The sequence below is a fragment of the Carlito syrichta genome, unplaced genomic scaffold (genome assembly GCF_000164805.1).
Source record: "Carlito syrichta isolate Samal-C Ts95f unplaced genomic scaffold, Tarsius_syrichta-2.0.1 Scaffold271404, whole genome shotgun sequence".
NCBI lineage: Eukaryota > Metazoa > Chordata > Mammalia > Primates > Tarsiidae > Carlito > Carlito syrichta.
In genome coordinates, this window is record NW_007215500.1 from 31,263 (window position 1) to 47,888 (window position 16,626).

At 35.7% G+C, this 16,626-nt stretch overlaps 1 protein-coding gene across 1 annotated transcript in view; it reads left to right on the forward strand.

Annotated features, from left to right (window-relative positions):
* Positions 1 to 16,626, forward strand: part of TMEM131 (transmembrane protein 131) — a gene marked incomplete at its 3' end in the record, with an annotated part of 74,503 nt that overhangs the window by 30,669 nt on the left and 27,208 nt on the right. Inside the window, exons 9-21 of the mRNA XM_008052292.1 lie at positions 1,288 to 1,396; positions 2,120 to 2,273; positions 2,366 to 2,536; positions 3,557 to 3,667; positions 3,758 to 3,892; positions 4,998 to 5,102; positions 6,371 to 6,457; positions 9,375 to 9,527; positions 9,626 to 9,701; positions 9,886 to 10,003; positions 12,337 to 12,475; positions 12,590 to 12,699; positions 13,146 to 13,212. Coding sequence (XP_008050483.1) covers positions 1,288 to 1,396; positions 2,120 to 2,273; positions 2,366 to 2,536; positions 3,557 to 3,667; positions 3,758 to 3,892; positions 4,998 to 5,102; positions 6,371 to 6,457; positions 9,375 to 9,527; positions 9,626 to 9,701; positions 9,886 to 10,003; positions 12,337 to 12,475; positions 12,590 to 12,699; positions 13,146 to 13,212 — 1,535 coding nt within the window. The remainder of the gene's footprint in view (positions 1 to 1,287; positions 1,397 to 2,119; positions 2,274 to 2,365; positions 2,537 to 3,556; positions 3,668 to 3,757; positions 3,893 to 4,997; positions 5,103 to 6,370; positions 6,458 to 9,374; positions 9,528 to 9,625; positions 9,702 to 9,885; positions 10,004 to 12,336; positions 12,476 to 12,589; positions 12,700 to 13,145; positions 13,213 to 16,626) is intronic.

Genomic DNA, 16,626 nt, shown 5'->3' on the forward strand with positions numbered 1-16,626 from the left:
CCCGGCTGATTTTTTGATTTATTGTAGAGATGAGGTCTCGCTGCCCAGGCGGGTCTCGAACCCGCAGGCTCAGGCAATCCACTCACCTCAGCTTCCCAAAGGCACGGGATTACAGGCTGAGCCACCGAGCCCGGCTTCTTTATGATTTTTAATTGAATTTTCTTGACATTGTTGACTATTTCATTTGCTGAAATGTAACTTGATGTGATACCATGAAATACCTAAATTAAAGACTTTATAATCAATCAGCCTTACATCAGAGCAAATAGTGAAGAACTGAAAGCATCCAGAAATGGTTAACTAGCAAGCAAAGAAGTAAAGGCTTAATGGGAATTTTGGAACTCTAAAGTCACTGTCTGCACATAGTTATATCCTAGATATCATACCATTTCTTCTGTTTTTTGTTCTGAAGTTGGATGACACATATTTTTAGAGTTCACATATGTATTCTCATAAGTGGAAATGTTCCTGAAGTACTTCAAAGGACATAAAGATAAACAGCTTCTTTATTTGCTTTGAAAGGATCATCTAATGGATACCCAGATTAGACTGAATCGATTTCTGTAATCCCAGATAGAATTATTCAAAACTGCTACAAAATCTCAAGGTTTTACTTCATCTGTGAGGACAATTGAATATGATGGTGGGAGGGGATTTGTCTCCTTTTTTACCATGAGGTCTGGTTAACGTGAGAAGTCAGAGCCCTTAACTCTTGATTCTTCTTATACCCTGCAACTTTATTGTTATTTGTAGTTAGACTCTGGCCATACAGGGAATGTAATTTCTTTCTCAGTACTGCTGCAAGCCAGTAGTTCTCAATAAAAGCAATTTTGCCTCCTAAGGCAACATTTGGCAATATCTGGATACATTTTTGGTAGTCCCAGCTGCAGGGATGCTACTAGCATCTAGCAAGTAGGGACCCAGGATGCTGTTAAGCATCCTGCAATGCACAGGACAGCCACCGCTGCAGGGAATTAATCTGGCCTGTAATGTTAAGCGGTGCCAAGGTTGAAAAACTCAGCTGTAGAAAAGTAAATTAGATACGGTGTTTTTCTTCCTGAATTGTAGTCACTTGATAATTCTTTATCTCCTTTTCTTATTATAGGAAAAATAAAACATTTCCCCCTTTTTCTATGACAGATGTGGTATTTGATTTAAATTTTTATACAAAGGGTTCTGTTTACCAGTTTGAAAACTCAACTTTTTAAGACTTTGTCGGTTCAAATAAAGTCATATACTCTTTGATAATAAAAGGTGACAGAGATTATGTTTTATGCTTCCTTTCAGCATCAAAGGCAAAAAAGCCGTCTCAGTTTTCTGGGAAAATAACTGTTAAAGCAAAGGAAAAGACTTATTCTAAACTTGAAATACCATATCAAGCAGAAGTTTTAGATGGGTGAGTTTCTTTTCAAAATAAGTTTTATAACTTTTTTCTAATCAGTAAATTATTTTCCCACTAAATGACCTTAGAAAAAATACTAGCCAAGTTTACATAAACCTGATGGAATTATTGTTGAAAAGAACTACATCAACTATAAAGGAGAACACCTCCTATATATTGTTTATATTTTACTTTCCTAGAAGAAAGAGCTAAGTGGGATGGTACAGTCAACTTAAATGAAGAATATGATTTTTTAATCATTTCCTTTCTATCATTGCATTTGTAACATGTAAGTGATTATGGTTTATATTAAAGTATTTTGTCTCTTAAAACAAAATTCTTTTTTTTAATAAATTTATAAACACAGAAGAATTATTTTTCTAAATGGGAAATAGCATACAGTTCACTTTCTAATTATTCTTTAACCAATAATAGTTTATTACTCAACTTGGTAGATTCATTTTAACAAAGCTCATTAATACAGTCTTGACTGTAATTATTTGATTACATACAATTTATTAGAGAATGGTTCTTTAAGTGTCAACATTTGGCAAGCTATATTTTGTTTCAAGCTATATTATGTGGTCAATCACTAAATTATTATAGCTCTAATTCTTTAATACAGTTCTTAATGCTAAAAGTAAATTATTGCTCAACAACAACAGAACTTGGATTTTAAACTAACACATGGAATTAAAGATGATTTATTTTGTTGTTTTGGTTTTATTTTCTTAATAGTTATTTGGGATTTGATCACGCTGCAACATTATTTCACATCCGAGACAGTCCTGCTGATCCTGTGGAAAGGCCAATTTACCTTACTAACACTTTCAGTTTTGCGACCCTCATTCACGATGTGCTGCTACCAGAAGAAGCCAAAACAATGTTTAAAGTATGTCTGGGAACCTTCATACTTTTTATTTTATTGGTCTACCAGCTAGGTGATACTGACATATTGTTTTTTTCTCTCCCATCATTCCCTAGGTCCACAACTTCAGCAAACCAGTCTTAATTCTTCCTAATGAATCAGGGTACATTTTTACCCTGTTTTTTATGCCTTCCACATCATCCATACACATAGATAACAACATTTTACTCATTACCAATGCTTCTAAATTTCATTTACCTGTGCGAGTATATACAGGCTTTTTAGATGTAAGTATACTATCTACCTTTAAAATTTAAACTCCCAACCATACCTTTTGTGTTTTCAGATATCATTAGGCAGTTGGGTTGCACACTCTTATGTTTTGCCATTATCTGTGCCCTACAAATTGATCTAATTCTCCTAGTCAGTACTTTCAAGATAACTTGTTTTCACCCTTCCCAGCAGCTGTCTCGTGTGATACAGTTGACTCATCCAGGTATACTCTCTACTTAGATCTTTTCTACATTCTGCTGTATCTTGGTTTTACTTTTAAACTGTTGTAATGATGAGGAATTTTTTTAAAAAACTAAATGGAGGAAAAAATAATCGAAAAAAATAGTACAAGGAGAGGGACTTATGTAGGGAAGAGCAGACCAAAACCAGGAAATTTCAGGATGAAGAAAAGAACCAGATAGTGAAGAGGAAAAAAAGATAGTAATGACACACAATTGGAAGAGTAATCTAAATATGACAAAGGAAGAGTGAAGATCTTCCAAGTCCAGAAAGTAAGCAAGGCGAAGAGATCCAAACGAAGCGGTCCTGAGAGTGATCAATGAAAGCAACTTAGATAAGAACTGAAATGGTTAGGAATCATAAAAAGAAAGGTAGATCATACAGAAATGTAGTCTCCTAAAAAAGCATCGCTTAAAATTTTAGAACTGGAGGAACCTTTAGTCTTGTCTCACTCCTTCTTCACTTATGTTTTAAAATGATCATTCATGATGCTTACTGGGACCACATACTTTTTGCCCAATCTCCTGGAGCTTCACCTAACTTTAGTTTCCTGCTTTCGTGTGCCTTCAGAGGGGAGATACCTGCTCAGTAGAATGCATAACTATTTTCATTTCTGATTACTCTAAAGATTTTCATAATACAAAGTTCTCAACTATATTGTATGTGTGTGTGTGTGTGTGTGTGTGTAAAGTATAGATACTTTAATATATCTTAATACATTTCTTTTCCCTTGGTAATTTTTTATTACTTAAATATGAGTTTATGTTTAATCCACCTCTTTTTTAACTTTCCAGTACTTTGTGCTGCCCCCCAAAATAGAAGAACGTTTCATAGATTTTGGAGTTCTGAGTGCTACAGAAGCGAGTAATATTTTATTTGCAATTATAAACAGCAATCCAATTGAGGTAAAAAAAAAAAAACTGTTTTCAATATCATATTTAAGGATTTTATGCTTACATTGTGATAATCGCTTTAATATTTTTCTCTTTTTTAAGTTGGCTGTAAAAAGTTGGCATATCATAGGAGATGGTTTATCAATAGAACTTGTAGCTATGGAAAAAGGTAATAGAACTACAATGATTTCAAGCCTTCCAGAGTTCGAAAAATCCTCTTTATCAGACCAATCATCAGTAAGTAAACTTTCTCATTATTTCCTTAAACTAAAATGGATGTCTAAACTGCAAATAAGAGACCATTACTGTGTTGCATATCTCAACTAATATTTTTATGTGATTCATAATAGCATTGGCTATTTGCTATTAAAAGGACCTTGCGGGTAATCTGCTTCACCCCCTTCAATTTAATTTATCTTTTTGTAACACAAGTGTCATTACAATAGAAATTTTCATGGCTACAGAACTAATCCTGTATTCACTGAATCTACTGGGTAAGATATCCCTGAATATTGGTAGAAAGTGTTTTTTATTATACAATAATATTTCTGGCCTGTTTTCTATACTAATTAGAAGAGAATATCAATGAGGCAAACACTGTTTGATCTCTGTGTGAATCTGCCCAGATACTTTTATTCTGTCTTATAAACATGTATGGTTGGTCGTGGAGAGCACTAAACAAGTGAAAACAAATATATTACCCTCAGTTTTCACTACTACCAAAAAGAAAACTTGGAGTTTATACCTACTGAGAAAAGAATTAGTAGAATTACCTTCTGTGAAAAGGAGCATCGCATCTCATCTGCAGGTTAGGATAGAACTCTTTGGGGAATTTTACAAAAGTCCCTATTCACACAAATTGTTGGCAAAGATGCTTTCATGGAATGCTGTAGGTTTGGTGTTTTGATATAACCAGTCTCAGCTGCTCTGAAGACATAAATTAACATTACAGACTTACATTCAGAACTTACAATCGAACCATCTGTGTACGCACTCCTGGCCCCTGTGACTGAAGTGTTGGGGAAAGGCTATCTGTCCTCTTCAGCCCTCACTCCCTGTAGCCATTCGCCATACAGATCCATGAGTGGAGAGTAAGGCGCTCTACTGGCAAGAGGACCTTACCCACCCCCCAGCTTTCTCAGTGGCCCACAGAATAAGTGTAGTGGATAAACATCAAGGGATGGATATTATTTTGAGATATTTGTACATGATGATGTAATTCAGTGTCATTCTGGTATATTTTAGGATTTGGAAGTCATTTTATCACTCTAGCCTTCATTTCCATCTTAATAGGAAACTTCAACTAGCCAGACTAATGAATGATACCATTTCTATTATACAGGTAATATTAGCTTCAGGCTATTTTGCAGTGTTCAGAGTTAAACTTACTGCAAAAAAACTAGAAGGGATTCATGATGGAGCCATACAGATCACAACAGACTATGAGGTAAGGACTTTATAGGGATTCACGTCAATGGGGTTTTTCTGAATAATTCAAACAGAATTAAGTTCACTCTTAAAGTTACAGCTCACCAATTTCATACCTTAAAACCTGAGTTTTTGAGAATAGTGTTTAAAAGATTGTTGCTTATTAGCTTATAGTTTTCTGATAAAACCCAAAGACCTTAAAAGCAACTTCAGAAACATGCCTTTGGCACATTTAGAATGGCTCTGTTAGAAACCTGCATACGGATAGTTATATCATTGCACAGAGCCTAACTGAATTTCTGAGTTACATATCTCTGATTCTTCCTGCAATCATAAATATCCTACTCTGTAACATTTCCACAAAGGAGGATACAGTCAAGAAATCCTGTCTTAATTTTAGTGTTCATGTTTGTATTTGCATGCAACATTCAAAGTTAAGGGACAAAAAGAAGGGCATTAAGCTTTTAAAAGATTCTTTGTGGTTTCTGTTACATTCAACAAGATTTTGAGTGAATATATTTTTGCTAAACCTAAGTATTTTTAAACATTCTTTGAGAAGTTGAGCACTGCTAATACCAAGTTGCCACCATCACCCTCCTATGTGTTTTCAACACACACAAACCCCCCGTGAACAAAATCTAATTGTAAAATAAATAAAATTGACCATTTAATGATAAATGATTTGTTAGAAGTATGTCAAATTAACTACCTCTTTAAGTGAGGAATTTATAGCAGAAATTCATGGCAGAAACAGGCACATTTCAGAACTAAGATAATTTTTGTTAATATGGAATTAAGAGAAAATATCCTAGAAAAGTATCTTTGTGAGTTACTAACAGAATATGAATTGGAATTCTACCTCTAGGATGTTCAATGAATGTTTTAAAATGAGGTTGATATCCTATTTCTATACAAAAAATAGCTGTATAACTGGAAAATGCTGAGTTTTTCATACATTGTTTTAGGAGTAAAATTTGACTTTCTTTTCAAAAAATGATAATCTACAAAATACTTGTATTTTGAAAAATCTGTCTTCATTTCTTCCCTGTTGTTAGTCTTGTTTATCACGTTTTCAGTGAGTTACTGAAAAGTACATGGAAATTTACTGTATTTCATGAAGTCCAGTGGACAGATTAAACAGTATCCATGAGTGATTTTAGTATTGTTTGAGTTAGTTATTGTCAATATAAGTCCCAAAATGAGGTTAACCCCAAAATGTATTGCAACAATTGTAGAAATCAGTCTAAGACTTAAACACTTGCTTTATTATGGTCTGCTTCTTCCTAGATCCTAACAATTCCTGTGAAGGCTGTGATCGCCGTGGGTTCATTGACCTGCTTTCCTAAGCATATGGTTCTTCCACCTTCCTTTCCAGTAAGACAATTAACTTATAGATTTTTTTTCTTGCTCTTTTTTTTGAGTTTCCTTTGCTCTGTGTTCCTAGAAATTAACTGTAAAGTCAATTATTATTTATTAATCATTTCTTATAAAGTCAGACATTATACCAGGTTCTTTAGAAAATGTAAAGAGATATCACCCCTTCCCTCAAAAGGTTTTCTACCTGGAAAGAGAAATAGACCCACAATTCATATATATGTTAAGGAGAATGTAGAAGTTTCCCTAAGAGGGGTAAAAGGTGCTGTGAGGGAAATGCACATCTCATTGATAGAGGTACTGTGTGAGCCAGCTTAGAATTGCTTTTGGCAGAGATAGGTAAGGGTGGCAAAGACGTGTAATCAAGCATGTAGAGGCAGTGAAGTCTGAGGTGGATTCAGGAAGCAGTAAGTTGACCAGTTTGGCAGGAATGGAGGGAAGCTTTAAGAGGAAAGAGAGAATGGTTTATTGGAGTGATAGCATGAAAAATATTAAACAAATTGAGATCTATGGGTATCTAAAGTTTTTTGAGCAGGATCTTGACATCATCAGGTTGAACTTGAAAGACTGGCTCTCTGGCAGAAGGAAATATAGGACACATATGAAAGTAACAATAGAGTGCCTAAAGGCAGTCCAAAGACTGGCCACATGAAAAGTGACAGGGGGAAGTTTGAGCTCAGGGCTGTTGCAGAAGCAATAAAGTCCTTTCTACCTCCAAGCCTTTGTAGTTTCTCTGCCTTGAATGACCTTCCTCTGCTCCTCCCTTCAAAGAACTCCTACATATCTTTCAAGATTCAATTCCATTGTCATCTCCTTTGAAGATTTATTGACTCCTCTAGACAATATTAGTTGTTAGTGTGATCCTAGAACACTTTGAAATTATCTCTCTTATGCAAGCCTCATACTGTGCTATAAATATTTTCTTGTAAGTTGGCCTCCCCAGTGAGACTCTGAGATCCTCTAAGAAAGTGATGAGGGATCTTTTATTCCCAGTAACAGGCATTTAGTAGATAATAGGTGGAAGAAGGAACAAGTGATGGACAGAGAACATAGATAAGAGACATTCCAGATGAATCATTTGAACTATCCTTAAGAGGTCATACAAATTGAAGCAAATATGGGAAAGAGGGTAGATAGAGGGTCAGAGATATGACTTGGAGTATGAGCTTGGAGAACGAGGAGAAAAGAAATGGGAAAACGAGGAGAGTGTCTTCCCATCATAGAATAAGAGACCCTTCTACATTTACCCCAGTATTCCCTAATGGACTGTACCATCTTCCTACAAAAGACGGTGCCTTCTCCTAGTTTTCCCATTTCTTTTCTCCTTGTTCTCCCAGCTAGCATTCGAATCCATATTTCTGATCCTCTTTCTGCCCTCCTCATATTTGCTTCAACTTGTATGACCTCTGTAGGATAGTCAAGCACACGATACCAGAGCTGACTGATGGAAACAGTACCCCAGAATAAACATTTTACATAACTCATTTTATATTTAATGTCTGAATAGAATTGTGAAAGGAATTTTTGTATCTTTTGGCTCTTTTGATTCCCCCCAACACTCCAGAGAGACCAGCCACAAAGGAAACATGAGATTTGGAGGGGACAAACAAACCAGACTACAGCAGTGTTGGTTTCGAACAGCTTCAGATTAAGCTTTCATATATCTTTAGATGGCTTGTAGGACCAGGTATTAGCTTGGAGTTATAAATTAACTCTATATTATCAAATTCTATACAATCTTTATCAGACAGAGAATACTAGAGCAGACTGATGGAATCAATACCCCAGAATAAACATTTCATATAACTCGTAGTTTTATATTTAATATTTGAATAGAATTGTGAAAGGGAGTTTTTTAATCCGTTAACTCTTTTGATCTCTGCCACACCCCAGAGAGAGCAGGCACAAGGAAAACTGTTATTACAGGTACAAGAGGTCCAGCTGACTGCCAGAAGACTCTGCTGTCAGCACTGCTGCCATTCTCTCCAGCACATCAGCGCACCTGCCCTGCAGTGCCTGTCTAGTGTTTTATTTTCACCAGGCTGTCAATGAGGCATATTGGGCTCAGCACCACAGTCATTTGGCTCTTTTTCTTGTATATTCTCTTAACTTCTGTATCTTTTAATATTGAATATTAAAAAGTGGATTTATTTATCTGAGACCTCTTCAAATGAGTAGGAATTAGTTGTACAAAAAGACAGAATTCTATATTCAACCAACAGAAAGTAAAAGATTCTTGTAATGTGATTCTTACTGCGGATTATTTAAGTCACTTAGTTTTTATTTAAAATTTGGTAGCCTGTCATAGGGAGAAGTTTGCAGCTGGTAAGTGCAGTCATTGGTTGTATAACAGTTCAATCTGTGTGCTGTTTTAATAAGATACTTGATACCCTATAATTTTTTAAATGTCTAATTTTTCTTTGATGGCACAAATGATTTATTTTTCTTGGTGAAAAGACTTTCATTGAAGGAAAAAAATGTGATTTTGTTCTGTTTGGTTTGGGATTTTAGAATTCATTTATTTCAGGGCATTCTTGCTTTGGTTTGTACACACCTTACTTAACAAACTGAAAGTGACCATTCCCTTTATTTAAAGTTACCTCTCTTTGTACCTTTGTTGACATCCTCAATATTTTAACATGAAACTATGAACATTTTAACTTCAATTAATTTTCATAAAATTTCAAAGATTTGTCCTCCTGATTTTCTGTAATATGCCATACAGCAAAAAATGTTTCATATTTTGTGAAAATTTTTGACTTTTGATTACAAATTTAGAGATTATTAACTGATGAATATTCTCAAATGCCTTTTAGCCTTTTGTTTCCTAGAACTATGTTTGTCAGCTCTAAAGTATGTGATCTGAAAATTTGACCATATACAAATGAGTTTTGGGTTTTTTGTTTTGTTCTTTCAGGGGAAAATAGTTCATCAAAGTTTAAATATTATGAATTCCTTCTCACAGAAGGTAAAGATACAACAAATACGATCTTTGTCAGAAGATGTGCGATTTTATTATAAAAGATTACGAGGTAATAAGGAAGACCTGGAGCCAGGAAAAAAATCAAAGGTCTGAAAATGTTTTATTTGAGTATCCCATAGGTTAATATTTTGTTATTGTAATTTCTGTGGATTTGGGATTCATGGTTCTCCTATGCCTCTTTATAGATTGCAAATATTTATTTTGATCCTGGACTGCAGTGTGGGGATCATTGCTATGTTGGCTTGCCTTTTCTATCCAAATGTAAGTTATCTTGCTGTTCTTTCTCATGCCTTCACTCCCCCGAAAAGATTATTTTAGTAAAAGGCTGCCACTTTTAAAGTCCATTCGTGTCTCATGATACTATAGACATCATTTGAAGGAGAACTGACAATTGGGTCTAGATGAAGGGCTGAGTGTGTTATAACATATGTTTCCTTGCTTTTAGCTGAACCCAAAGTGCAGCCTGGTGTAGCCATGCAGGAAGATATATGGGATGCTGACTGGGAGTTGCATCAAAGCCTGTTCAAAGGATGGATGGGAATAAAGGAAAATTCGGGTCATAAGTGAGTGTTTTGACTTTATTCAGATATGTTAGCCATCCTCACAAGTTTTGAAACATCTCACTTGATCCTACTTTCTGAATGTTATTCTTATATCAGGTCGCTTTACTTTATAGCTAAGAAAATATACCTACTCTTCAGAAAGCTATTAGTGAGGCATGTTACATTTCCATTGTAACTGTATGTTGCTTAGAAATATACACACTCATTTTTCTTTTTTCTCCAGTGCTTTAGATACTTCCTTAAAATCCAAGAAAATATTTGAAGTTGTCTTTATGTAGAATGACTGCAGTGTTCACCTTAGACTCATCTATTTGCATAAGAAAGAAAGTTATTACCTACCACTGACCTCTGTTAAAGGCAAGGAAAACATTTTCTAGGTTTACTGCCACCTAGATATACTCAGTAGGAGACCAAGTGTCTATCTGCTCATTGCGAAAAGAACTACTTCCTCTCTCTGAGCTGTTAGAGGGCACCCGGAGCCCGGCTCAGACAATGTGTCTTTGACAGGTAGGAAATGTGCTACTAATGGCACATCAGTACTGCATCTGGATTCAAAAGCAAAAATGTGTTTATTTGGTAATGTAGAAATCTGACCTTTTCATGTATTTCAGAAAAGAATTTGACTAGAATAATGGTAGTATGACAACTGATTAAACTGCTTTTCTCAGTTGGATGATTTGAAGTATATTTATCAGTATCAGGATACTCCAGTTTAGGAGTACTGTAAATTTCCAAACCATTAACATGTGAATCTGAACTATCTGCCATAAAAAGTTTTCTTAAGGAAAAAGAAAGTTAAATTTTTACCACAAATGGTTAAAATGAGTACAAAAGAGGCTTCTCCTAATGAACTTGCCAAAAGATACTAATGAAAACTCTCCTACATACCCTATATTTCCTTTTTTTTTTTTTTTTTTTTTTTGAGTTGAAGTCTCACTCTATCGCCCAGATTGGAGTGCAGTGGCCGCTCCCGGCCATCGCAGCCTCGACCTGCTGGGCTCCAGAGATCCTTCCACCTCAGCCTTCCAAGTAGCTGGAACTACAGGCATGCGCTACCACACCTGGCTAATTTTTGATTTATTGTAGAGATGAGGTCTCGCCAAGTTGCCCAGGCGGGTCTCGAACCCTCAGTCTCAGGCAATCCACTCACCTCAGCCTCCCAAAGCATGGAATTACAGGCTGAACCACCGAGCCAGGCTCATACCCCTATATTTCTACAGCAGATATTATAAAGGCCAGGCAAACTCTAAACTTTAATGTCCTATTATGAATAAATAATGTATAGTGTTGCCCTAGGCTCAGCTGACAAGGAATCTCTTCATCTTCTACCAACAAAATGCCTACCTTCCTCTGTGTACCCAGCACCCCAATGTTGAGACCTGGGCTCTCTGTCTGCCCTTTGCCCCCATGTCCTGGGTGCAAATGGATGTGTTGTTCTCCCTGCTTCTGCCTTTGTTACCTTGTTGATGTGCATGCTACAAATAATTTCTGCTACTAGTCTTACAAACTTGTACTGTTACCAATATTAGAGTATCATAACACTGCACCAGTACTGTTTGGGGCTAAAATAGGTTTCAGTGTTGAGTCCTAGGGATCTTATACTATTTATATGATTGTTTCCTCGGGGAATGTGTTCTGAGTTCTAAACAACTGGATTATAAACACTGATAAATAGGGAAATATTTAAATGAAGCCCTGAATATATCTGAAAATTTTACATATATCTACACAATCTGCATAAAACTCTCATATGCTTTACCTCTTCAGCTGACGTCTTAATTCAGTGTGAGGATTTGGTTTTGTTTTTATGTCAAGGGGGCAAAAAGCCATATGCCAAGGAGTGCACTACCTTGTCATTAGTTCTACTGAAAACATTTTTAGCACCCTGCTGTTGGTGTCTATATCATTCCCCTAGGTGTGTAAGATCCTTGAGGATCCCCATAATGCCATCTGTTAACTGTATATGCCTGTCTTTTCTAGTATGTTATCTAATATAGTCCCGCTCATCTTACTGAATTTATACTTTAAAAGATTTTTCAAAACTTACATAGGATTGCCTTAATGCTATTGCTGCTATTCCTTAGTTATGTCATCCTTTCCACAATCAGTAAAAAAATAATAGAGGGATCAGTGATTGATATTTTGGCAGCTCTTTGTGCCAAAATAGAGACATCATATAGCATTAAAAGCATAGCAAAATATTAAAATGAATAAATGTGTTTTTTCAGGGCCAGAATAAAATATCTTAAGTGCATAAGCCTAATTGAGTTTTTTATATTCAGAAAACTCAAATATTTTGTTTTGATATATTGACTTACAAATTGTTTTTCTAGATTGAGTGCTGTATTTGAAGTAAATACAGATCTTCAAAAAAGTATAATGTCAAAAATCACTGCCGAGCTCTCCTGGCCTTCCATACTTAGCTCACCCCGGCACTTGAAATTTCCGCTTACGAATACAAATTGTTCTTCAGTAAGTATTCAAAGAGACATTGCTTTCTGCAAATACATATTAGTGTTATAAAGTATTTACTCTTAGTTTTGACTATAGAAATCTTTCATTTAATGTTTCATTACTTTGTTTAAGGAAGAAGAGATTACTTTAGAAAATCCTGCAGATGTTCCTGTCTATATTCAGTTTATTCCTCTGGCTTTATATTCCAACCCTTCAGTCTTTGTAGATAAGTTAGTATCAAGGTAAGCATTGCTTTAGATAATCAAAATGTTTCTATGTAATATTGAATTAGTATTTTACACATTTAAAAGTTTATTTTAGCTCAAATAGTAATAGATTGGACTTAGAGAAATTTTGGATCTGTAAGTAAAGTTGAGTGAAGGTTGTGGGGAGAGAGATTGAACAATTTTCAATTTAAGGCAAGAAAGAGTAATATGGAACTCACTTCTAAAAAATTTGTAAAGAGAAAACAGGTGAAACCTTTCGAATATTTTAGTCTGAAGTGAACGAAATATTAATTATAAGTTGTGACCTTTAATTTTTTGAAGTCTATTAATCAGCAATAATACTGATTTTAAAATTTACCAAGAGATAATTTTAAAATAAAGCACAAACCTGATAATTATTCCATAACTTCTTTGATTATGATGCTGCTTATTAATAAATATGTACACATTTTTTATTTTAGGTTTAACTTGAGTAAGGTGGCAAAGATAGATTTAAGAACACTAGAATTCCAAGTCTACAGAAACAGTGTAAGTATTCATACTATTCCAAAGAAATAATTCTATAATATGAGCAGTGCAAATGTGAAAGAAAACTATTGGCTGCTCTTAAATTTGGCTAAAGGGTAAGTTACTGAAGAAGTCATTGCAGTCCAGTAATTATTTCAGAGGCAGAGAAACCAGGACGAGTAGGTGGTATTTAGATCAAGATTAGGCACATTGAGTAGGAGATTCCTGTTAGTGGGCATTAAAATTAAACATTTAGTCCTTGAAGATTTATAATAACAGCTATCAGAAATTCTGAGAATGTATAGATGAGGTATATACAAATACATAATTTATTTTTATTAAGCATTGAACTGGTCATTTAAGTTTTCTATGTGGACACTTTTTTTTTTTTTTTTTTTGAGTTGGAGTCTCACTCTGTCACCCAGGCTGGAGTGCAGTAGCACACTCATGGCCACCCCAGCGTCGAACTGCTGGGCTCCAGTGATCCTTCCCTCAGCCTTCCAAGTAGTCAAAACAACAGGCACACACAACAACGCTCAGCTAATTTTTGATTTATTGTAGAGACGATGTCTCACCAAGTTGCCCGGTCTGGTCTCAAACCTTTGGACTCAGGCAGTCCACTGGCCTCTTGTCTCCCAAAGTGCTGGGAATATAGACTGAGCTGCCGAGCCCGGCCTGGACACTTTTTAACTATAAGCCACCCAAGAATGCTAGACTCATGACTGACTGTATTCATACTTAGCACAGTAGTATGCATAGTTTTCTCTCAACAGATAAGTTTGAATTAATAAACATTTATAAAACTGATTTCTTTTGGGAACCAAACTTTTCTCTATTATTCAGGCAAGCTGAGCAACCACTAACCAACCACTCATTATTTAAGACTTTCATGTGAGGGTATGTGTTAGCAAAAGCTCCCTTCAAACTGACCCAAGTCTCTTGGCCACCATGTCCTTCCTTCTGGCCAGGGCCCAATTCAAATCTGTTATCTCAGATTCCAGAATCCTTGTCCTTACCATCCTACCACTACATGGTCACTACTGATGGGGAATTACTGTTAGCCTTGTCAAACCAGGTGTCTTATAATTCTTGAAATATTGTTTCATTTTCCATAGCTTCATATTTCTATCTATAATGCATATATTAGCCAAACCTTTATTAAAATTGTTAGTTTGTGTAAGTCTGTCTTTAGCTTACATAAGAAGCTGTTACTTACTACTTTCTAACATAAGCTTATATGAGAAACTAATTCTCTTTTTTTTTTCCCTTTGTTTTAAAGATGTGGGGTACAGTTTAGGGGTAGGTATACAAATGCTCATTATGCAGGTACCCTTATTGATGAGATGTACCTTTCCTCCCCTAGCAGTTTCCTTCAACTGCCAATCCCACCCTCCTCCCCTGACAGTTTCTCACTACTGCCAGTTCCTTTCATATAGTGTTATGTTAATTGTTCAAGGTCTGCTGATGAGTGAGAACATATGGTACCCTGTTCTTTGTTTCTGTGATAAATCACTGAGTATGATGGACTCTAAATCCATCCAAGTTCTGCAAAGTCCATATGTTTGTACTTCTTTATGGCTGTGTAATATTCCGTTGTGTATATGTATCACATTTTTTTTATCCAGTCAAACCTCCATGGGCAGCTTGGTTCCATGTTTTTTCTGTTGTGAATAGAGCTGCAACAAACATGCATATGCAGGTATCTTTTTTGTTGAATGATTTGAGTTCTTCCAGGTATATTACCAATAGGAGGATTGCTGAGTCATATGGAAGGTCAATTTCTAGTTCTTTCAGAAATTGCCATACTGTCTCCCAAAGAGGTTGCACTAGTTAACATTCCCACCAGCAGTGTAGAAGCATTCCTTTTTCTCCACATCCTCACCAGCATCTGTTATTTGTTTTATTAATTAATGATGGCCATTCTTATTGGGGTTAGATGGTATCTCAATGTGGTTTTGATTTGCATTTCTCTGATGATGGGTGAGGCTGAGCACTTTTTCATGTGTCTGTTGGCTGCCTGTGAAGTGTCTATTCATGTCTTTTGCCTACTTTTTAATGGGGCTGTTTGTTTTTTTCTTTTGGCACATTTGAGTTCCTTGTAGATCCTGGATGTTAGGCCTTTGTCAGATACACAGTTGCCAAATATTTTTTCCCGTTCTATGGGGTGTCTCCCTGCTCTCTTGATGGTTTCTTTTGCTTTGCAGAAGCTCATCAGTTTGGTGATGTCCCACTTGTCTAACTTAGGGTTTTGATCAGGAATTTGGTTGCCAGTTCCAATTTCTATAAGGGTGTCTCCTGCATTTTCTAAGATTCTTATAGTTTGAGATTTTACATTTAAGCATTTAGGTCTTTGATTGATTTAGAGTTAATTTTTGTATATGGTGATAGGTAGTGGTCCTGTTTCAATCTTCTGCATGTGATCAGCCAGTTTTCCCAGCACCATTTGTTGAATAGGTTCTCCTCTTCCCAGTGGTTGTTGTTGGAGGCTTTGTCAAAGATGAGTTGGTTGATAAATTGAGGCTTTGCTTCTGGAATCTCTGTCCTGTTCCATTGGTCTATATGCCTGTTCTTGTACTAATACCAGGCTGTTATGATTACTGTAGCCTTATAGTAAAGTTTGAAGTCTGGAAGTATGGTGCCACCTGCTTTATTTCTTTCACTAAGGAGTGTTTTGGCTATTCATGGTCATTTATGTTTCCATATGAATTTCTGTATTGTCATTTCCAGGTCAGAGAAGAATGATGTGGTAATTTAATGGGTATTGTGTTGAATCTGTAGATTGCCTCTGGTAGGATGGACATCTTAACAATGTTGACTCTTCCTATTCATGAGCGTGGAATATTCTTCCATTTGTTTGTGTTTTCTTGGATTTCTTTGAGCAGTATTTTGTAGTTCTCATTGTAAAGGTCTTTCACTTCTCTGGTTAGGAAGATCCTGAGGTATTTCATTTTTTTGTGTGGCTATTGTGATTGGGATTGTGCTTTTTATTTGGTTCTCTGCTTGCTTCTTGTTGGTGTACTAAAATGCAACTGTCTTTTGCACATTTATTTTGTACCTGAGACTTTGCCAAAGTCCTTTTGTCAGTGAAAACAGGTTTTTGACAGATTCTTTTAGGTTTTTGAGGTGTAGAATCATATCATCAGCAAAGAGGGATAACTTGACTTCCTCTTATCCTGTTTGGATACCCCTGATTTCCATCTCTTGTCTGATTGCCCTAGCTAGGACTTCCAACACAATGTTGAACAAGAGGGTTGAGAGAAAACTGTTTTGTTCCAGTTTTCAGGGGAAATGTTTCCAGTTTCTGTCCATTTAGCAATATGTTAGCTGTGGTTTTATTGTAGATGTCACTTACTATTTTGAGGTATGTTCCTTCTCTACCTAGGTGTTTGAGGGTTTTTATCAAGAAGTGATGCTGGATTTTATCAAAAGCTTTTT